The following is a 24,294-nucleotide window of genomic DNA, read 5'->3' as shown; positions in this document are numbered from 1 at the left end:
AAACTCCACTTTATGTTTCAAAAGGGAAGATGAGGTGCCAAAAAGTGTGCAGAACAGTTTTGCACGTAGAATAAGACCAGCTTTCATTTAAACTAGAGAATGAACTATCAAATGCCCTTAACCAGAACTTGACTGAATACATTTTTAATCATTATTATTATTTATGTATTTATTTTGGGAAAAACAATGAATGTTGACATAAGTAGAAATGTGTTTTTATCTTGAGCCAGTATATGTAGTTTTAGATGGTTGAGGTCTTACTGTCTCCCATTCACATACCACGAATTCTCTGTAACCGATGCTGTTTGACCTTGGAAATTCCCCCAAAAATATTTTCCAAACTACAAGTTTGTATTGACCATTTGTATGAAAGTACCTTTTCTGCCAGAATTGAACACGAACAATGTACTGGACATCAGGAAATTCCATGAATGTACCTGTGATGTAGACTGCATGACATACCTTTGTACTGTATTTTCCTCTTCCTGTTCGTGCGTCAGCATGACTATTGATGAGGTAAATTGTCACGTGAGATTGAAAGCTATTGGCTGTTACTAATGAGAAACCGAACATTGTGTGTTGGCCCAGTCTCCATCTTGCCCGTCTTGTTGTACCACAATCGCTCTTCTTTTAAACTGAGGAGCAAGGGCTTACTGCCCCGACTTGTAACAGGCACTTTCTATAGTAACTTTAGGGCACTACAGGCTCCATGTTAACATGCAAAAAGAGAACAACAAAGCAGCTGCGGGGTGACCTTCCACTCCCTTTCCCTCCTGTGAGCTCAGAGGTGGAGAGCGATGGCATAGGCTGGCACAGATCTCATAGTGCTCAGATACGACCCTCACCTAGCCAACAGCAGCTGCTTCACACTATTTTGGTCTTAGGATCACCACAGCAATCCTTCAGACAAGGAACCATTTTCACACTCAAGGGGGAAGGACTACGCTAAAATAAAACGTACCTGGAAGTCTAGGGAGACTGCACAAAAGTATTGGGAGTCCCCTGCCCAAGCTCTCTTCTGTCTAATAATTTGTTATTCTTTAATAACAAGTGTGATTAAGTGAATTAGACCGGGTTTTAAACTAATGTAAGTGAATGTAACAGGACACAAGAATCTTAGTAAATGTTTCAAGAGTTTGCAAAGTCACCTTTTTTAATTATAATTGTTGTCAATAATTGCAAAAATACTATATATATATATATATATATATATATATATATATATATATATATATATATATATATATATATATTGTGGGACAGTTCATATCAAAACTTTCATCAACATGAAAACAATACATTCAATCAGTTTGAAAATGTGGAGATATTGACAGATTTAAAACCATTTAACTATCAAATGCATTATTGAAGTCAAATATTTTTCCATTAAAACATCTTAAATACATGAAGCTGACTTTTTTTTTTTAGAAAAAACAAAACAATGTACTGTGCTTGGCATAGATGCACAAAAAAAGCAAAAAACAAAAAAACATCTTTATAGGTGAAAGTAATACCAATTTTGGGATCTTATACTGTAATTACACTTACAACTAATATGTATAAAGATGGGCTGGAATAAAAACAGAAATAGAAAACAGACCATAAAGAAAAATAGACTAGTCATGTACATTTCCAATGTGTGTACATCAAAGGTGTTTCCCCCTGCCACAAAAAATAAATTCTTCATTGAAATATTCTTTCTTTAAAAATAGAGTCTGTTCTACATTTGAAGATGAATCTTGCTTGTCAAATGACAAGTGATCATCCATTCTGATGCTCTTCTCTTCCCTCCTCCCCTCTCACATACTCTCGCAGTCTGACAAAACCTCTGTAAAAACAGTCACCCTGTTACTGCTGAAATTCATGCTTCACACGACACATACAGCCCAACCTCTTCTCATAAACGAGCTGTAATAGGCGACCAGAGCCGCAAAATACACCATGCACACAGGATATTCAAATCAATCAGCAAAACATGCGGTGCTGCAAACTCATTTTAGTCAAGGCCATTTCGTGTCCAACTGTTGACTAAATATATTCTGACTTTGTATATAATATAGTTATTTTTATAAGTGTAAATTTTTCATTTCAATACTGGTGCAAGAGCACCATGTGCACAATCATTTATATTCACATCCTCATGCACCACCAGACCAAAATAATCGAGAATAACAGCAGTTAAGACAAGTTAAGACAGCATTTAAAAAAATCACAGTTTTTCTGAGGTAAACTATAAAACTAATACAATTCTTAAAGGTATCCATCTCTACATTCGCATTTAGAACCAGTGGGTCGACCTGAATGTATTCAACACAATTTATCAGGCATAATATTGAGGCAAGTATATTGGCGTACTGCTCTGCACGTGTCAAGTTGAGGGATAGTGGGAGGGTGTGTGGGGTTATTGAGCACAGTCTCAGGCCATGGATATTAAAGGTGCAAAATCCAATGTGACAATTTTACTAATTTCTCAAAAAATCAAAGCCATGCATTATACCCTACAGTGATTTTACAATGTCAAGTATCAATTCTACAATACTAATCAGAATAAATAACTTTTTAAAACAAACCATGCACTGCACTCTAATTGTTTACTAAAGAGACAATCTTTGATATAATTTGTCTTTGTGCATAAAGTGAATTATATTTGAATATTCTTTCTACAGGACATTGTTTTGACAAAATGATTGCCTGTAACATGCTGTTATTTTAGGTTAGATATTTTTGTCATCCTTAGCTACAGATAAAAGTACAGAAAAAGAACACAACAACAGAAACAATACAAAGAAATAAAACCCTCAAGGCAAAGTCTTTAACCAGAACCATGCACAGGCATGTCATGGACCAATCTCCTAAAACAAGAACAGCAGATGTTAGACAAGGCTGTAGAGATGGGTAATGGAATAAGACTGGCAAGTGACCCTTTCAAAATGTGCATGGTGTTTTCCACCAAACGGAAAGCGTACACTGGTACACACTCCTGCAGCCCAAACACACTGGCAACCCACTGCACATCTCCCCTTTAAAACGTCATTTGGTAAAATAGTAAGGCAGCTGTTCGCTTCCGTCAACTAAAATTGCATCTCCGAACATATCCAGTTAAGTCCCCCCATTCCACCCCTCCCCATAGCAGCGGAGTGTACATGCACTTGACTGGGTATGGCTTGGATCAGCAGATTCTTTTTCATTCCCAACGACTGCTTGCTTCAGCTTTCAGAGCCCAAGCGAGTCATCATCGCCAGAGGAACTGGGTTGGCACAAGCCGAATGGTCCAGGTTTCATCTTTCTCCCATGAATTGCTCTATTTCCAGTCGTCCAGTCCTTTGCCTGTGTCTGAGTCTGACTGGCGCCATTTTGTTTTAAAGGCCATTGACGCAACAGCAGAGAATTAGGGGCCTATGCCGCTAGTTTTCATGAGCTCACTGAAGGGTCGAAACAGTTAGAGGGTAAGTAATTATGTTGAATAACATTCAGGCACAGCTGAAATTACATGGCAAGTGTAGGTAATGTAGACTACATTAGTTGGGGCAAAGATGGACATCAGGGCCTATGGCTCTGGTGTGAAAGCACTCAACCTGTAATTTCCTCCATTTGTGTATGTAAGGCTTACCTGAGTTTAATGTTCTGGTCAAGTGAGAAAATGGACAAAAATAATTGCAAGTCCAATATTTATCAGCATCACTAATATGACCAATATTGAGTTGGGACCCTACAAAACAAACAAAAGTGACAAAGGTTTAGATTTTAACATCTGGGGAAAGAACACATTTTATATTTATTATGTATTAGTGTACTTAAAGGGATAGTTCACCCAAAAATTAAAAGTGATAATTTACGTTTTTCAAAACCCACCTAGACTTTGTCTAGGCAGTCTAGGCATTGTAAGGCAGCTCAGTCACCATTCAAAATTAATAATATCTTATTCCAAACAATAAAAGTGAATAGTGACTGAGGTCTCTCTCTATTATTCTGCATAACTCCATTACTTTGTGTTCCACGGAAATAAAGAAAGTCACAAGGGTTTGGGACAATGTAAGTGCGAGTAAATTATTTTTGGGTGAACTGTCCCTCTTATAAATCCCAGTACTTTTTCAGCCTTCCTGGGTCCGGAAGTATTTTTCCCAATAGTTTCTTCCCATAGGGATTTCATAAAGTACTTCATAAAAGAGTTCTAAGCAATGAACCAAACCAACCAGCTCCGAGGTGAATCACCACACTACATATTTTGATTTGAACCAAAAAATATTTGAAAATCGAACAAACTAAAATAAATAATAATATGTTTTTAACATTCTTAATTAAGGAAAGAACAAAAATCACATCATTATGAATTATGGAATTGAATTAAAAATTATTATAAGTTGTTGATTATAAGCATAGAATAAATTTTCGTAAGTGTGGAAAGCGCAATGCTATGGACAATGATTGGGCGCTATGTCTAATGCAATTTTCATGAGAGCTGAATCTAAGCACAATTTTTGTGCCAGTGTAAAGTACAAATGGGTTTGGGTGGGAGTGTTTACAGTATATGTGGGTGTATTCACACAATTTGTGGGTGTATTGTATGATGAGTCAATATCACTATAAAGTGCCTTTGGTGTCCTCATCAGAATCGCTCAGTCATCATGATCATAATGCAAAATAATGAAATTCTGAGGTTTTATTATAAATGGCACTTACTTTTATTATAAACACTTACACACATACAAGTACAATGATAAGTCTCTTGAAATGTGTTTTTCTGATTTTATACCATTTTCTTTGATTGGATGTATGTGATTTTGGCATGTCCCACACGCTACTCAGCTAAATTCAGTGAGTCTAAAAAGTGGTTAAATGACATAAAATTAAAATACTTTTTGAGTGTTCTTATTGTCCTCATCAAATTATTTAATAAAACAAGTCATTTTGATTATTTATATTTTATTTTCATAATAATATTAAGCATTTTGCATGTGTCCCTGAAATTGCTGTCCACCCTGTCATTATTGGGTAAACGCCCCTTTAAGAAACCAACTGATGTACACAGTGACATCCCCTCCCCATTTGGTCTTTCTTCAGTGGAGGTTAAAACATCTGCTGCACACACAGTAAGTATCTACACTTATATTTCCTAATTTTCATCATATTGTGTTTGTAGTTGCGTGTTGTCAAGCTTAATATGTCCACCCTGTCATTGTGAAATATTAATTAATATAAAAACATTTCAGAAATTCAAAATATATATTTTAAACAGTGCACAGTCAGCTTCAGTCAGTGAATCACTTTGCTAACTGCTACACACCATGTGCTCATTAAATGCTAACTTTAGCCAAAAATGTCCACCCTGTCATTGTCCACCCTGTCACCAAGCCTTCCAATGACAGGGTGGACATGGTTCATGACAGGGAGGACATTTACAGTTTTTGCCACATTTTGATTTTTATTTCACATATCACAACAGTTATAACACGTCATAACACATATTATAACAGTAGATTATATACATGTTCCAGTCCATAATCCAACGTACTCCATAAGGGGCTTTTGCACCGCATAGCTCTAGCAGGGTGGTAGGGGTAGGGTTAGGTTAGGGTTAGAACTAATTTCCCCCTGGACCATATTTCTGGTTGCATTTGCACTGGCAGTAGGAATTAAGGGTTTCTTGTTGTTCCTGTTGTTTCTTTAATGTTCCTGTTCTCTTCTAGTTCACCCATTAAAGCATTTGTCCACCCTGTCATGCCAGGTTCCAACCTGTCATCTTGTTGTCCACCCTGTCATCTTGTTGTCCACCCTGTCATGTTCAACTTTTATGAAAATAAACAAATTATTTTAACTAATTAAGTTAACAAAACCTTGTGTGTAATTTCTTAATAAACAAATGAGGCCCAGTTAGTATTGTTTGAAAGTTTGACTAAATATCTTTGTTGTTAGATTTTATTTAGAAAAGAATGTGCAACTATCGCATATTTTATTGGGCAAAACATATTTAGGCAGTAACTTCATTATTATCAAAAGACTTTTACCATTAACTAAAATGTTTTGTTGGGAAAGGGACACATTATCTTTCTGCAGATCTACATTTTATAATCACTATGCAATGAAAATGTATTTATTCTACTTTGAATTTGTCCATGACAGGGTGGACATATTTTATGGTTTGGTTGTATATTGTCAGCTTGCAGTTAATTTATAAAAAGTGCTGGAGCTTGACCAATATGCATTTCTAACAGCCTAAGGTCTCCTTAATACAAAATGTTAGACCTTGTCTCGTTTCACTGTTGCCCTTTTGTTTGCCATTTTTGTCACTTTTGCATTCCTTAGTTTTCACTTTTGTCCCTCTTGTAACTCCATAGTCTCTTTGTTAGCTTTCGTGTTCACCGTTCATTGTTTGCACCTGCCCTCGTTAATTTGCCATTTTGCTTCTGTTAATCACCTTGTTATCTTGTTTGAGTTCTGTTTGTTCATTGGCCCTTTTGTCCCATGTTTATGTATTTATACCTCGGTTCTTTGTTCACTCCTTGTCTATCGTTGATTGTTGTTGCCTGGTATGTGTTCCCTGCCCGAGTTCTCTGTTGGTTTTCATCGTGTTTAGTTTTCAGTTTTCAGTTTTATTTTCCCCATTGAGGGTTGTTCCTTTGTGTTTACTTGTTTGTTTATTTAATAAAATTCTAAACTGCATTTGGATCCGCATCTCCTCGTCTGCCTCGTTGCTCAATCGTTACACAAAACATATAAAGTTAAATGGAAAATCTCAGATTTTTTTTGTGGAAATTGTGAAGTCTCAAAGGCACTTTATGGTGATTTTGACCCTGATAATGAAGTGGTGCAAAGCACAATTTGCTAATTTGATTTAAAAAAACAAGACGTTGCAGAACCACGTCTGTTTTCAAGTCTAAATTTAGTTCCTACATTTGCAGTTTTGAGATTTCACCAGAAAGAGGTAATAAAGTTAATGTCCAAACTCTGAAAATATAGTGAAACGTCAAATTATATCTCTGATATACATGACAGCTCTAGCCATTTTATGAATCAAAATGTATTTGTGTTAAACTATCTATAAGTAATGGTTTATTTTTCTATTATTTATATTGTGTTTATATTTAATTGTAGTTATGATCTAATTTATGTTGGTATTTTTCCACCTGTTGTCGTCAAGTGATTTTTAAGTCACTGCAAACGGGGTCGGTGGAAGAATTTGGAGAGGGTAAAATGTTCGGATTTGGTATGATTCTTTTGACCACTTCATTATTTTGATTACATTTTAATTTAGTTTGAAGTATAATTTGAATTTAGAAATATTTTTTAGTTAATTTATTTTATATTTCAATAAATTAATTACATTTTTTAAATCAAAACCGACTGGTAGAAGTGAAGTCTGTGCTGATACAATCACTGTTAACACTAGCCATGATTTGTATGTCAGATATAAAATATTAATAATACTTACATTCTCTATAATTAAACAGAGCCTACATACAAATCCTGATGAGAATAACATTTTCTATGTGTATAAAAGGAGCTGTCCCTGTCATAGAAATATGCCTGACATTCACCAAAGGAAACAGTTAATGCTGGAAAGCACGCAAGTCCATATTTCTATTCTTCTAATTCTGCTATTAAATTGCCTAAAGCCCATTTACACCACCAACTTCTTATGAATGTGCTATCTTTGTTTATATCGCTGGTACTTGACAGCGCATGGACTATATAATAGGACACAGATGTACAATTACACGAGAAGAACTTCAGAATTAAATTGAACTTGACCTAGCGCATTAGCGCTATTTGTGTGCAATTTCCCAAACCCACTTGCACCTAGACTTAGTGCATGACTTACAATACCAGACTGTTGCTCTCTAGTATGCTTAACATATTTTACGTTTTTTTAAAGATATATGTCAGCCATGTTGCAGCCACTTACTGATTCCTCCTCAACAATGTCAGTAGTGATTTCCATGCTGGCTTTCTTAGTTTCTGCTAGGCTCTTTGGCTTCAATGATTCCTGTTTCTTCAGTTTCGGCTCGGGTTTACTCTCTTTGGCCATTACTGGTTTGGGTGTCGGTGGGCGGTACTGCTTTGCAGGAGGAGGGATCCTGGCAAGAGCAGATGGAGTTATAAGTTGATGCTCTTCCTCCTCTGGATCATCAGGCGGCATCATTACATCTGCCTTCACAAAGTATCCATGATACTGGGAGTGCAGCTCACCGTTCCCTGGGCTGGAGGCATTGGCGACCGGCATTGGCAGCTTGGAGGGTTTGAGTACGGGTACTACTTCTTGTTTGACTGATATTCTGGAAGTAGCTTTGGTGACACCCACTGCCAGGCTTTCGGCAGCAGGAGGCTTGTCTTCTTTGATGGCTTTTTGGGCACTTCTGTTAAAGAAGGGCTTTTTCTTGCTGAGAGGTGGTGAGGGGGGTGGCGTGGGACCCGGGCTTTGGGAAGGGGACTGGTTTGGGGTGGTGCCTTTGCGATAAAAGTGCGGACTTCCTGATGGTGATTTCTCTTTCTTTTCCTCTGGGATTTCTTTAATCTCAATGGGTTCACTGGAAAACCGTTGCTTGATATAGTCTGGGCCTTTAAAAGGTGTATCAGGAATGTCAGAATTAGTATTATATTTGAACCATACAGACTCAGTGCATATTACTTTTATTTATTTATGTTGTGCTTTTTGCCACATTTATCTTTAAACTTTTCTTAATTATTATTTTTGTCTTGTTTTAAAATGAAATATCTAAGCATCCTTAAAACACAATAAATTATGATAAATTTACTTGAGAAGCAAAATTGTGTAAGGGAATAAGACTAATATTTGACATTAAGGTTCTATTCATTTCTTTCTTGTTTTAAGCATAAATCTCACTAAATTTAGTTGCATTCATGCTTAACAAAAAGCATACATAAAAAAAAACATTTATTCAATATATATTTTTTGAAAATATGTACTAATATCTTGCGGAATTTGGCTACTCAGGTAAATGTATCTAGTTTTAAGGATGTTTACATATTTTTACTGAACAACAAGACAGAAATACTGATTAAGATTTATATATTTATTTTGCTGCAAACCCTGGTCTCAGGAGCACTAAATCTCAATATGTAACAGCACTCTCAAACTAAATTAGATTCTTACAAACAAATGTTCTGACATAAAATAATTATTGTGTCACAAAAAGACCTTGATACATCTAAATAAGGCTCAGACATGAAAGTTATTTGGAGGCAGAAAAGGATGTTTTAATATTTAGGGATTGACTCAGAAAAGCAGAGAAGCAGAGCTAAGCAGTGATTCGCAGTAGCTAATATTCAGTTGTAGCTGAATATATGCTGATCTTCAGTACAACAGCACAATTGCGAGTGTGATATTGATTTTTATACAAAAGATCTATAAATAAAAAGGTAATATCAAGTAATTTACATTTGAGACACAATGACCAGTTAGTTTCTTCTATTTTTACTCCGCTATCAAAAATGGGTTCAAATGAAGCCAAAGCTGGATCAACCAATGTGAGTCAGTGCTATGTATGATTAGAATAAAATGTAAAAAAAAAAAAATGTTTTTGATCAACAAATGACTTTAAAGAACGGAAAGGGTATTAAAAAGGAGACATTATGACACACATTACACAGATCAAGCCAAACTAAACTTTTACACTCAACACGTCGTAGTGAAAGTATTTCAGTGCTTAAAAAAGATAAATCTTGGGATTTTAAAAATGTATATACACATTGTTCAAATTGAGATCACGATTTCTACACATACCTAGTTCTAATTATTTTTATCTTAAGCCATACATTTGGTATAGTATCAACATATCAAAGTCCCATGGTTAACCCCCTGGAACCTGATTGTGTGCCCTGGGTTGGGAATAACTGATGTAGTGGCTTTCACATTTGAAAATAGGCAGCAGCCTAATTATTGTGAACCAACATGTGTGTTGTAAATAAAAATTAGTGTATCTCACTAAAATAAACATTTGCAATTTTGATCCAAATCTATTGGATTTCTCTAATGACAGCTTTAAGGTAATTCTCAATAAAGTGAACAACACTTACCTAAAATATGTGAACAGTGCTATCCTACACAACAACTTTAAATGTGCTACTCAAGCCAGTGGGCCTGTTAGTGGAACATCTCACCTTGTGAAGTAAAGTTATTATATTTCAGACGAGAAAAGATAGAGGGAACTTGCTTTACACTGTCTCTGAATGCTGTTCACACAAAGCTGCCTGAGTGCTGGTGATTCAGCGATATTATTCATTGGAATAAAATTGCATCCTTTATAGTGAATTTTTTTATGCCCTAAACTGCAGGTATAATCCCACAGTGGCTGAGCTGTCAGAACATGTTATTGTACAATTATCTGACAACTGATGCAAAGCTGCTGCTATTGAAATGGTCAATTATGCTTTACAGCAACAGGGTTAAATTTTATAGGCCAGTTTGTCTGTTTGAAACATGCTACTTCCCAAAATAACTGTCAGGAAGCAGAGGGCTCTGATTAAGAAGTTGTATTCCAGAATGTGTGGTGTACATTAAACTTCATAAGAAAGACGTCACTTGCCAGCCATGCAGACCTGCGACTGGGGTTGGGGGTTGAGGGACGGCATTTGAGGATTCCATTTGGGAGTGTTTGGGAATTATCCTGAAACCATTTGGTAATGTATGGACAAATGCCAAAGGTTTAGCAAGGCTTTATATGAGCAGAGAGGTGGAAGAAACCCTGGCCTCACTAAATTGAGATGAATGTGATATTATTGCACATTATGAACTGTGGATATATTCTTCATTCATAATGGAGCATTTCCAAAACTCAAAACTAAAAAACAGAATTATTTTTAATAATAAAAATGGGTGATGGGTTCAAGAAATATTAAATGTTACATAATATTGTACATCTGCTATAAATAAGCAGCCTGCCACTTCCTGTCAGTGCGAGAACATGACCCTCATGTTTTTCTAAAATAATTTGCAGGCATTAAAAGAGTCTGAACTGGACTGAGAGAGGCAGCAGATAATTTATGCAAACGATATTCCACCCCTTTACTACTCATTTGCGATCGCATCTGCTCTCTTTTCTGTTACTTGACAGAGACGCAAAAAAGAGACACTTGACCCAGACAAAAAGACGAGGACACAAAGAGAAAGTAATTAGGGAGGGGTGAGAGGGCAGACAAAATGTGTGTGTGTATGTGTAAGAGATAATGAATGTGCATGTGGATGATGGAATACCTGGTTGATGGAAGCTGGGGGACAGATCCCTGGCCACTGCTCTGGCGATATCAGAGTCCTGGCTGGCAGAAAGGGCAGCCTGGTCAGCTGCCTCTGCCTTGGCCCTGGCATGTGCAGTTCTACAGTAGGTAAAGCAAAGGTACAGAGCTTGAGTCAGACAGCCTGGAAGACAAAAGATTTTATACTGCCCCTGGCACAAGCAGTCACCACCACTGTAATGGCTGTATTTCCACTCTGACACTCACAAACAAAGATGGTTTCATTCATACATTTAACGAGTTCCAATATTGTATCCTGGTGTAATTGTACTATCCAAAAAACTAATAGTGCTACAAATAAGGGATGCACCTATTTAAAATGTTTGTGCTAATAAGCGATTATTTCGAAAAACAATACATATATAGTGCATCGGTACTATAAATCCAGCTAAATGTAGGTACTGGGACATTTAAATATGGAAACTGTACAAGATTGTCCTTTTGTCCATATGCACACATCTTTTGCAATGAAACTATTCCATATTCCATATCTATTCCATAATACTTGAATGATAACTCAGAAGTATTTTTGTAAATGGATCAAAATCAGCCCAATAATGTCTAAATAAGCCATACTATACTATATTACATTTAGTAAAGCTGAAGTGTGTGATTTTTATTTTATTTTAAAATGCCCATCTTAAAAGGAATCTTTCACCCAAAAAAATAAATTCTCTTATCGTTAACTCCAACTCAGGCAGCCCCATATGTGTATGACTTTCTTTCGAAGATTTTTAGAAGAATATCTCAGCTATGTAGGTCCATACGTTGCAAATGGGTTGTGACCAAAATTTAAAGACCCAAAAGCAAATAACGGCAGAATAAAAGTAATAAACACAACTCCAGTGGTTTAATCCATGTCTTCAGAAGCAATATGATAGATGTGGGTGAGGTATCAATAGTTGTATGGATTACTTTTGCTGCCTTTATGTGCTTTATGGGCTTCCAGGTTTTGGTCACCATTCACTTGCATTCTATGAACCAACAGGGCTGAATTATTCTTCTAAAAATCTGTATTTGTGTTCTGCAGAAGAAAGAAAGTCATACATATCTGGGATGGCATGAGGGTCAATGAAGTAACTGATGACAGAATTTTACTTTTTGTGTGAACTTTTCCTTTAATATGCAGAAACAACTATACAGTAAGTAGGCCATTTGTAGGTAGATTCCAAAAAAAGTGTTAACTCTGTTGGGCTCTCAATAAATTGCTCTGTTTGTTCGAGTATCCCAACCACTATGCCATGGCAACACTAGCTTAACCAATGCACAAGATTGGGGAAGGATTATATGTTGCCAGACCAATAGCAGATAGGGAGATTGTTCAGGAAACCTGTTTGAAAATAATTTTTGCCATTCCATTTGGTAATGATAGTGGCACAGAAATTACACACTTCAGCTTCAAGAAGATGGCAGCCTGAGTAAGTCAGAAAAGAGAGAGCCATGTATACAGATGTATGTATACAGTATATCAGGCCAATTTATATTTTTATTCACATATGGGTTGACAGGGGCACTGACAGGCCCTCCAAACCAGCCTTCTAATTTTAGTTTGTTTAAATATTTCATCCCGTGTGAGCGCTTTTGGGGCTATTCATATCAGTCCAACTGGACTGTTCTTCATTGAGGCAGTGGCTTATACTTTTTTTTTTTTTTAAATAATCCATCACATATGCAAAGTAAAATATGAATGTCAGCGCTGTCTCCACCCACATTCCTTGTAAATGATTAACCATTAGAGTTTCTTTCATATGTTTGCAATATTTCACCAGGTCATCCAGCGTTACTTTGAATGAATGATGTAGGAAGATTCTTGTTATATATCATAAAGTGTTAGCAGGCTTTTAAGGGCTTCACCTGAAACATTGTTGTCATGAAACATTCCAGACAAAGTATTTTTCGAAGTCCATCCACATTACAACTACTAAGCTTGCTTTTAAGGGATCACAGTTTTTACTTTGGCGAGGAGCTTTGTTGTCATCACATTCTAAGAAGAGCTGTACAAATAAATTAAATTGAGTCTAAAGCTCTGAGTGAATGAATTCAACTAGCCAGCCTTCCTTTTTCTTAAAAAAAAAAAACACAAGGCTTAAACAAAGCTGTAGCAAAACTAATTGCACTGTATACCAAGTATAGTATAATTGCATTTCACAGATCCAAGAGAACAAGAGATACAGTATACATTATGGGACCTATCATCTGCTGAAAATAGTTATATCCTAAATTAAACCTTAAATAGGAGAAAGACATACTGTAAGGTTGAATTCGAGAGACATGTCATGGTGATGAAGCACTGAAACAAATATACTTCCGGTGCTCATCAAGAGCAAAAGCAGCTCTAATGCTCTGAGAGAGCTGGATTAATGCTTTATTATGGCCCCTGACACTCAGTTCAGCCTGGCTCAGATCAGCTTTTTGAAGAGATACATCTCCCTCATTGGGACACTGGGCTTTAGAAGACACCGGCCTAAATGAAATATGTTGCAACTGGATCTCAAGAGCAAGCTTTAGCTTGAACAGTGCTAATAATTAAACCCTGTTAAAGGAATAATATCCCACCCAAAAATTAGAATTCTGTCATTATTTATTTATGGCGCAATTTGGACATCAATGACATCACATGTAATCGGTTCTCGGGTGTCTGTTAACTAAATGTCATGATGTCAAATCTGCACAATATAGGCGCCGTGTTTGATTTGAGAGTGAAGGTGAAAATATCAGTCAATAATGACTTAAATGTAGTAATTTTCCTCACAAAAAGTTAATGAATCTCGTTATATTATAGCATACTATAGTGCTTAAGTTGTATGGACTACATTTATGTTTATTTGAAAAGATCTACTTTATGTGAAGATTCTATAAATTTTTTTTATTTGTGTTCTGTAGAAACAAAAATAACAGAATACATGTTTAGAATGACATGTGGGTGAGTAAATAATGACAGAATTTTCATTCTTGGGTGAACTGTTCCTTAAATAAATGACTCTGAATTCAACTGGAATTAAAATATATCTATTCCTTACAGAAGAAAACACATCGCAAAAAAATATATTTATAAATCAATGACAAGCATGGCTCCTCCGAAGACAAAATATGTAAAATTAACATAATATTAAGAGAACATATACAGTACATACTATTCATAAGCCAAGTAATAGGCAGCGCCTTCTCTGTGTGTTAATCACAGGACCAAATGTGATATTCTTGGGAGTATGAGCCAAAGAACATCTCCTTGGCCACAGATGGATCACTTGCAGAAATTCAGAGGTTTTTAATTTTGGCAGTCTCTTTCCACATTCAACAAATCTCCATCTATCATACACAAGAACTCAGATAAAGATGTCAAGTGGAGCAAATCATGTCTGCCTGAGCCTACAGGGATTCAACACTTGTCATGATTCTGATCCTCATCTGTCCACTCAGCCAATGCAAATTATTCTGTTCAGACTGACATTTCCAGTGGATGAGCATATGCTACCTAATTTATATAGTATGCTTTTTTCACTTATGTGCGAGAAATTCTTAGATAAATTAACTGATCATTAAAATGGATACTATTTATCCAGTTACGATTAAATGTATAGGAATTGTACAAATGCATTTCATTGCATCTTTTTTTATCAAATGAAGGTGAATGGTGACAGAGATCTATCACTTTTGTGTTCCACTTAAGAAAGGAAGGGTAACACTTTATTTTACAGTGCCCATGTTACACATATAACATACTATTTTTATTATTAATTATAGTAATAATAAAATAATAACACTATATAAGTACAAGCAGCTGCATTAAATAATTACAGAGTAATTATATGTAGTTAATTAGTATTACTCAGTAATTACCTGTAAATCCACAGTAACATGAACACTTTAAAATAAAGTGTGACTGAATGTTATAAAGGTTTTGTGTGTTAGCCAATAATAACTTTATTTTAATTTTGTGGTGAAAATTATCCTAGCTCATTAGGGAGATACAATATAGAGCGGACTACCATGGAAGATAACATTGTTCTACACAAAGTGTTATGGAGGACAAATTGAAGATTAAGGAAGATAATCTGTGCAGGTAATCCCATTAATTATTATATCTTTGAACTGATCTAGAGATTCTGACAACAGGACTTTAAACCTTTCATTTGAAATTACCTAAATAATCTAAAAAAAATACAATTTAAAGTACCTTTTTACAATACAGTTCTATTTTTTAACATTAGTTTATGTGTCGTTAGGTAACTAACAATGAACAATAATTTTTTTAAGCATTTATTGATTTTGATTAATGTAAATTTAACAACATATTGTTTGATTGTTTCATTGTTTGTTCATGTTAGTTACAATGCATAAACTAAAGTTATTACACGGCAGAAATAACTGACTGGCCAATGGCGCCATCTAGAGGTCTGTTATATCTGATTATAAAACAGTTCGTTTTGGTCCTCAAATCTAATTGGACGAGAGACGTTCCACGAATACTGATGTCTCACACCATCAGCACGCTGATGCTTCCCTGTTTGTTTCACTCCGCTTGTGTTTATGGCATTCTAAACTAAAGTGTAAGAGCAGCGCAGATGTGTACAAGAGCTATGTGTTTTTTGGTTTTTATTTATCCTTGTGACACTATAGGTTTTAGCCAGCAAGTGGTGACAAAAGACCATTTTTATTTGTTATGAGCCAGTTAAGTTTGACGGGCATTGAGTCAGTTTCTTTGAAGTCATCGACATTGTTTCACTCCATGATCGCTCTGATTACTACTACACTACTACAGCTGGGAAATACAGTTAAACTAACAGCTTCAGCATTAAGGCTTATCACAGCTGAGTGACACAACATATGGAGTAATCAAAAACATAATCAAGGCGCTTACCTCTGAGTGGAGTTTCCGTGTTGGAAGGAGATATAAATATTCAACATGGTGGAGGAAAGAACGGTTTCTATAGTGAATGACTCTTGAGAACCGGCTACCGCCAAAAGCTCAGAGAGGACCCCGGTGCAGAAGGCTATTTTTACCCATTATTCCCATTATCTTAAGCAAGCTGACAAACAATACACTGCTGCTTGGGTGTCGCGACAGACGCAGGTAATTGCACAAGCTCAGTCGCTCTCTCTCTCTCTCCCTCTCTCTTTTTTGTGACAGTCCTTAGTCGGCATAAAAGTAATCCATAAGACTCCAGTGGTTAAATCAATGTCTTCAGAAGCGATATGATGAGAAACAGATCATTTTCACATTCTTCTCCTTGTGTTCTTGGTGATTAAAATTATACATGCATATCACCCCCTACTGGTCAGGGAGAAGAATTTATTGTAAAAAAGACTTAAATATTGAACTGTTTCTCACCCACACCTATCATATCACTTCTAAAAATATGGATTACTTTTATGATGTCTTTATGTGCTTTTTGGAGTGTCAAAATTTCAACACTCATTCGCTTGAATTGTATGGACCTAGAGAGTTGAAATATTCTTCTAAAAATCATAATTTGTGATCCGCAGAAGAAAGAAAATCATCCACATCTGGGTGTGAGTAAACAATGAGATAATTTTCATTTTTGGTTAACTATGGTTAAACTTCTGGTGGAAACTGTGGAACTGTGGTGGGAACCATGGCAATTTTTTGTAAGGCTGGATTGTAGCCCTAATTTTTGTCTGTGCTAAAGCACAGGATAAACACACACACTATTCCTGAGAGCCCTAACAGACGATAACGGACACAGACTGCCTACTGGATATCAGTGACGGATGCAAGACTATATTCTTGTCAGTGGCTGAGAAGACAACTCCTGCCTTGCCTTATTTAGTCACACTGCACACCGACACTCTGCACACATGTGTGAAAGAGCACACAGCTGAGAACCCTCTCTCTCTCTCTCCTTCTCTTTTTTTCCAGACTCCTTCAAGACAAGCCAAAGCCCTCTCAGGCTCTCCACACATTCCCTGGGCACACACAGTGCTTATCACTTCTCTCCATAACAATCTTCAAAGGCACTGAGAAATATTTTATTCATCCTGCAGCTCTGGGACATATTACTATTTCATTAGCTACATGGACTGTGAAACCCTCATTATAGAAACTTTCATTAAAATTCATATTCTATCAGAATGAGACACAAGTTAATGAATGAGCTCTGTTCAACAACAAGACAAGGACATGGTTTTTGTGCTGCTGACAGAGCGAAGAAAATTACTTAGTTAAAGGAATAGTAAAGCTAACCATTCAAGGCTTCTAAAGTACAAAGAACTACACTGAAAATAAATAAATAAAAAACATGTTGACCTAAAAATGTGCATTAAATGTGGTAGCATTTAAATGATCAGATTTTCTTCAAGTGAAAATAATATGTAAAAATAGCAGGTAACCACTTTTTAGAGTGAGGACCATTATGATTAAAAATTGTTTGCATTGTGACATTTTCATACAATAAAGCACGCCCACCCCATTCTAATTTCCATAATGGAATATAAAGTATACATACAGTACATCAAACTATTTTTTGTTTTTCCTGAGCTGATTTAAATAATAACATCATAATATTTTGGTCATTTTTTACTGCAATACAATTAATCTCCTGAACTACAGTTCTGAGATTCTAATGAGAATCACAATTGTGAGTAATGGTCATTTGGGGAAAAAATACTGGGGAACAAGGGGAAACACTCTAGATATCTCTGCCACTTCAGAGTCAGAGTTCAACACAAGTACTTTCTACAAGTGATTACAACAGCTAGTACTCTCACATGTCCTTACATGAAGCAGGGGTACCACTCAGCTCAGATGACAACATTATTGAGTCACTTTAACACACTCTGATCTTCTCTACCTGCTCTACCTTACAAACATCAATGTATGCATTCAGCCATCTGTGCAGAATAAATACAATATTGGACATTTCCTCCATTAGTTCATGTACGACTTTGTGTTAAATATGAAAGGACCCATAGAGACCTAAACAACTGACTGTAATTCAATCCCAGAGGTATGAAGCAGCTTTGCCTTTGAAAACAAATTCTGCATTTGATTTGCACATACCACCACAACACGTAGTTACGTAAGTAGCTCCTATGCACTTTATGACCAACCCCTACTACCCTAACCTGTGCTGAACTACTCTTAGGACAGTGTAGGCCCTTTTTTATTTGTAAACAGTAATGCATAAAAGTAATTGGGATTACATTTATGTGAAACATTCTTCTAGAAATGTTTGAATGATTATAAACAATGATATTGGCTCTCTTGATTTCTCTGTGACTTAATTCAGTATATCCTGTTGGCCCTGCATTGATTATGTGATCAGGATGAGAGCTATGGCCGGAGGGCTTGTGATGGCACTCATGCAATCAGACTATTCACACAGGGCTCTTCTGCACAATAGCTGCCTGCCTGCTCGCCTGTTACACTGGTCGCATTCCATCTGTGTCGCTCATTCAGATGAGGGCAAATGAGCAGGTTTACAGCTCTGAGTGAACACCATGCGTGGGCAATGTTGATTGGAGGGATGTAATTACTGTGAGCGATAGGTTAGATGAAGAATCTTATGTCAAGTTGGGTGAATTTTCAACATAAGAAAGAGAGATATAAAGAAAGAGAATGAGATATGCCACAAAAAGACAAAATTTTGTTATGATTACACCCGCAAATGCCCCCACCCAAATATTTGGACTCTTAAGCCACACTTAATGTATGAATGTCTTTGCATTATATAACTAAATATCAAAGCAAGTGGCATTTGTTTGAAAGTACAAGCAAACTAAGTGACAAGCAAACTAAGTGATAAAAAAGATATATATATTTATCTATTATATACTTAGATATTTTGTTATATAATGCTATGACATTCAGACATTTTTAAGAGTGACATATGTGTCCAGATTTCTTTTTGGGACCACTTGAAGATGCAATTGATTGTGTGTTGTAGGATTGATCTGGAAGAAGCATTAACCTTGAAGTGGCAATTTCAACTTTTGTTCGAGCAATGGCAGATGCTCGTATGGCTCCTTCCACGGCACGGTCCACTTTCTGCCTCGTCTTTGTGTTCTTTAGGGGAATGAGCTGCTTCTTGATGCCACGCACCAAAATGTTATTTTTGTACTTCCCCTCTTCTTTTGTCCCATCAGGGAACATTGTGCACCCATAGCCATGGCGTTTGTTGTTCAACCACTCCCCTTCGTATTTCATTCCATTTGATCGCTCACTGACACCAAACCCATTCCGCTTATCATTCTTCCATTCGCCCATGTACGTCTCTGTGGTGGTGGCATCGACGTTGTCCTCTGCTGGCATGTACTCGTCAGCCACCTCTCCGTCACCAAAACTAATAGTGGAGTTTGCATCACTGGAGCTGATGCGGCTCATGGTGGCATCGCTTCGTGCTGAACTGCGCTTGCTGGATATGGAGGAGCGGGAGTCTGACTTCCTCAGCTGTTTGAGGCTGCCAAACAGTGAGCCCCGTCGGAAGAGGCCCTTTTTTTTGCCGGGGCCCACCTCGCTGTCACTGTGGAAGTTCAGGACAAAACCGCCACGGGTGCCAGCAGGGCTGTCTGACATGTGGTCATGCAGTACGGAGCCATTACTCTGCTCACTGCGCAGGGAGGCCAGTGAGGTGCGGAGCGGGGAGCGGATGACAGTGGCCATGCCGTAAGGCACGCTCTGACGTACGCCATAACCATGCCGCATGCCGCCCATCCACTGGCCCTGGTACGTACCTGGCAGAGGGATTAGGGAGACTTTAGTCGGCATAGCACATAATGCAGGGATTACAAACAAAAGCAAACACCAGAGGAACTAACATGACTGGGTGATTTGTTTTTTAAGCAATGTTTATGTTTATTGAGGTTATACACTGATTTCTAAATCGGAGAGAGCAGCATCACAATGCTTACTCATCACAATGTTTTAAAATAGTTAAAATACTTCTTGCATACATGAATATTGAAAAATGCTAAATTATTTAATGGATGACTCTGATGTAATTCCATTTCCTATTTAAGGGACTCTCTTAAAAAGTCTGAATGACTTCAAGCACTCATAACAGGGACGGCAATTCTAATAGTTTGTCTTTCGAAAGCTACTTGTCAATTTTCTGTGGAATAATGTTGAAATGTGAACCATTTAATACCATTACAAATAATTATAATCTCACAAAACATATGTGCTCACATTACCATCTTGATCTAAGGCTTTTCCTCCCTGTGCCATGTCTATTTAAAAAATATATATACCTGTCAGCTAATATGCAAAGTGCTAAAATAGGCCTACATAAATAAAAGAACAATAAATAGTCTAAATCTAACAAAACCTGTCAAGACCGGAAATGTGTCCAGGTCATAATTACCACAGAAATTATGTTTTGTTTAAAATTGATGAAGCCTTTTAGTATCATAATTGTTTTTTTGTTCTTTTTTTGGGGTTTGTGACATCATTATCATGACAAATAAGCCCCCCCACAATTCTTATAACCATAATACATAAAATCTAATTGTAATAACTGAAATGCAAAACAAAATTATGACGTGTTATTTTAATTTATATTAAACTAGTATAAAATTATTTATTCATCATGGTTGTATTTGTTGTACTGACATAGATTATTGTATCACACTAATGATGATCTAATGAGAATCACAACTGAAAATAAACTCATAAGGTCACATTATGCTAATTAGATATTTAGGGGGAAATGTAATGTCACAATGCGGAACAGCTAAAATAGGTCCTAAAATAGGGTTATTTTTCTTTTGGCTAAATATATTGTATTGTACTATATATATATATATATATATATATATATATATATATATATATATATATATATATATATATATATATATATATATATATATATTAGGATGAAACATGACCTGAACATGTTTTGGTGAGATTTACCATATTATAGTTTAATACACTTTACTGTTGTGGACCAGGGTAGTTAAACATCTATTTGTAATCCTATCCACGCTATGATGAAGATGTGACAAAGTGAATAACTCTCCGTCCTACATCTCATATGCCAGTCTGTCAGACCTAACAGCTTCAACAGCAGAGCCAGCACTATTTTAAAACTTGGAAGTAACCTGAGACATTGCAAAGTTTGTGGCTCCAGCCAACCATAACTCTTATTTATTTACCTATTTATCCACTCATTCTTCATGATTCTGCACGTCATTGCCTCCACATTAATAATGCTGAGAAGCTAATATTCTAATAATAGTTAAAGAGGTCGAATGGACTTAAGATATATGGAGTATCAGAGCCTCTGCCTCAGCAGCTGGGTTGAGCACTAACCCTGTTTTCATTTATTATTTTTTTTGGGTTTGTGGTATTTTTTTGCAGAACATGAAAGTGAATTATGAGTAAGTGGTAATGTTCGCCCCTGCTCTCTAAATTCTAAACCAGGACTAACACTCTGATGCCACCATAGTTCAATAGAACTTCACTGTCCTTGCCAAAGTCTTGTCTAAATTTCAAATTACCATCATCTAAATTATATATATATTTTTTTAAAAAGACTTCTCAATATTCTTTAAAATGTAAGTGCAATTCCAATGATGTTCTAGAAATACTTTGTTCAAAGGTAATATCTGTATAAATGGACAAAAGTTTTAATTACATTTGAATTAACCAATTTCTTGAAGTAAGCTGGTCTGTTTAGACCAATTACCTTTCACTGTTTGTAATATATTGCATTATATTAAGTAACAGGTTAATCTTACAGAGGCCATGTATAGATAATGCACCCGTAGCCATACGATAGTAACAGGTGGAACAGTCTTTACTTCACAATTTTACGCTACCTGAAAATTATAATAATAATAATCATCATGATAAAATTAGGGTTGCAATTATTATTTTATTTTAAATAACTTCAATGGCTCAACAGAGCCACAACATTTTCTTGTAGTACATACAAATATTTCTGACTAAATATAAAAAAGAGAGACAAGAGCTGGTCTGCTAGTTGACCAGAGCTTTGATTTGACATGTTGCAGATGAAACTATTATTAGCCATGACCTCTGTGAGCAACTACTGCTGACCAGTTCACTTATATGCCATACATCAAATCAACTCAGCATGCGTAAAATACTTCATACATTACACATCAGTGACCATAGGGGGAAATGTTACAGGCAGACAGTAGAAAGAAAAGAAAGGAAAAAAAAAAAAAACAATTTCAAAGAGCAAATACAAATCTTTAAAAAAATTTGAAATCCTTTCTCGAACAGAGACCTCATTTCATTCACCATTTCCATCCTGCACTGCTAACGCATTAACATTATTTAGGCCACAGTTTCACAAATACAAGTATTTACAGAGGATTAAATGGGTCAAGTGATGTTTAGCTGAACTCACCCCCATCCCCGTACGTCTCGACCCCGTATCCGTCTTGCAGTCCGTTACTCCATGTGCCTTCATACCTGGCAGGTGTATTGAGACTCTGGCGAACCCCATACCGACCCTTAAATCCGTGACTCCACTCTCCACGATACAGCCACCTCCCCTTGGACTCCACGCCGAGTCCGTGTCGCTTTCCGTGAGCCCAGTAGCCCTTGAATGTATTCCCACTGGGCCAGGTGTACACCCCGACTACCTCGAACCCATTGGACCAGGACCCGGAGTATTCGCCCTGGCCCTTCGGGCCGGTGCAGATGCCGTGTCCGTGGGCTTTTCCATCCTCCCATCCACCGCAGAAAGTGCCGCCATCGTCAAAGTCAAACCGTCCACCCGTCATTCAGAATAGGGTTGAAATGGAAGTGTTTGTCTCGATGGTACTGAACGATAAATAAAGGGGGGGATGTCAGAAAGCGATGGCGGTGATGCGATGTGGTGGTGTCTGGTGGAGATGGCTGAGTGCGCGCATTGGTGCGAGTGTTGGCGGTGAGTGAGAGGGAGGATCGCGCACAGGCGCCGGAGCCACACGCGCTCGCTGTCACTGCCGCTGTTCCTGGCTTTTTAATGATCCTCTCCCCCCTGTTCGCTTCACAGGGAGGGAGAGAGGGAGAGGAGACAGCAGCCCAAAGCCGGGAGAGAGACGCCCAGTTACTGACGTTGGTACTACGACCACGCCCCTCGCGTTGTAACACGTTATGAGTGGGTGAACGTTATCATCATTATACCTTTTAAGAATTGGTATAGAGGGAAGATAGATGGATGAACAGACAGACAGATACATGACAGATAGATAGATAGATAGATAGATAGATAGATAGATAGATAGATAGATAGATAGATAGATAGATAGATAGATAGATAGATAGATAGATAGATAGATAGATAGATAGACGGACAGGCGGACGGATGGACAGACAGACAGGTAGACAGATAGAAGGACGGATGGACAGACATACAGACGAGGATCTGGCATAAAAAAAACTTTTGTTTCTAAATTCTTCTGGCAACAGACAGACCAGTTTGGACAAAGAGTCCACAGTTAAGCAAGTAAACATTGGCAATGTTGTCACAACAAAACAGTTTGCACTGTCATGATCAGATGTGGCCAGATTTGCTTCCGTTGGATTTACAACAGCTTTAGTGGTGGTAATTGACCACTGCACTTTTTACCAATAATAGATCCTGAAAATGAATTATCTCACTATTGTGTTCATTTATTTATTTTAAGAAAGAAGCAAATAATGAGTTCTAAAATAATAAATACTTACTAATACTAAATAATACAACATACCTAGGGCCTACACTATAGCTAAAACAGAATATACTGTAGGCCTACCAGATTTACAATCCAATGTGAAATATTGAGTAGAAGGCTATATCCACACATGCAACCTTTAGGCGACAGAGCCGGCAAGAGTACCATATCTCAAGATCATGTCATGCTCAGTTTCTATAAAGATCGAGTGCTCATAGCAGACAGTTGATGAAAGATGAATGAACTTGCGCAATGCAAAAGGTGACAAAGAACGTCATCGGTCCTCAGAATAGAAACTAAGATCCATGTGGACATTATTTACAACAATAGTAAAACCATGGACGCAGAGATACATAGCTTTCTTTTGTGGTAAGTGTTACTTACGTACCTGGAAATCTTGAGTTAACACTG

The 24,294-nt window shown here is 36.9% G+C and overlaps 1 protein-coding gene across 2 annotated transcripts; it reads right to left on the bottom strand.

Annotated features, from left to right (window-relative positions):
* Positions 1-1,259: 1,259 nt before the first annotated feature.
* On the bottom strand, positions 1,260-23,237 carry LOC127645543 (junctophilin-1-like). 2 transcript variants are annotated; one of them, XM_052129196.1, is made up of 6 exons: positions 22,590-23,237; positions 19,182-19,944; positions 11,213-11,331; positions 7,904-8,556; positions 3,611-3,709; positions 1,260-3,422 (listed from the first exon to the last, which is right to left on the bottom strand). In XM_052129196.1, the coding sequence occupies exons 1-5, from the start codon at positions 22,966-22,968 to the stop codon at positions 3,629-3,631; spliced, it is 1,995 nt and encodes a 664-aa protein (XP_051985156.1). In that variant the 5' UTR covers positions 22,969-23,237; the 3' UTR covers positions 1,260-3,422; positions 3,611-3,628. The 2 variants fall into 2 exon arrangements, with proteins under 2 accessions (XP_051985156.1, XP_051985158.1); XM_052129198.1 differs by having other exon boundaries at positions 1,260-1,828.
* Positions 23,238-24,294: the final 1,057 nt, after the last annotated feature.

Source organism: Xyrauchen texanus, chromosome 6, assembly GCF_025860055.1.
Source record: "Xyrauchen texanus isolate HMW12.3.18 chromosome 6, RBS_HiC_50CHRs, whole genome shotgun sequence".
Taxonomy (NCBI): Eukaryota; Metazoa; Chordata; class Actinopteri; order Cypriniformes; family Catostomidae; genus Xyrauchen; species Xyrauchen texanus.
Note: the sequence above shows the minus strand (reverse complement) of the source record. Positions and strands in the feature narration are given on the sequence as shown.

Coding starts and splice junctions, on each gene's coding strand:
- LOC127645543 (XM_052129196.1), bottom strand. CDS start 22,968: ATGACGGGTGGACGGTTTGACTTTGACGATGGCGGCACTTTCTGCGGT. Junction 11,332..19,181: donor GTTGAAATTGCCACTTCAAG/GTTAATGCTTCT, acceptor TACCTACTGTAG/AACTGCACATGCCAGGGCCA. Junction 8,557..11,212: donor CCCCAGCTTCCATCAACCAG/GTATTCCATCAT, acceptor CACCTTTTAAAG/GCCCAGACTATATCAAGCAA.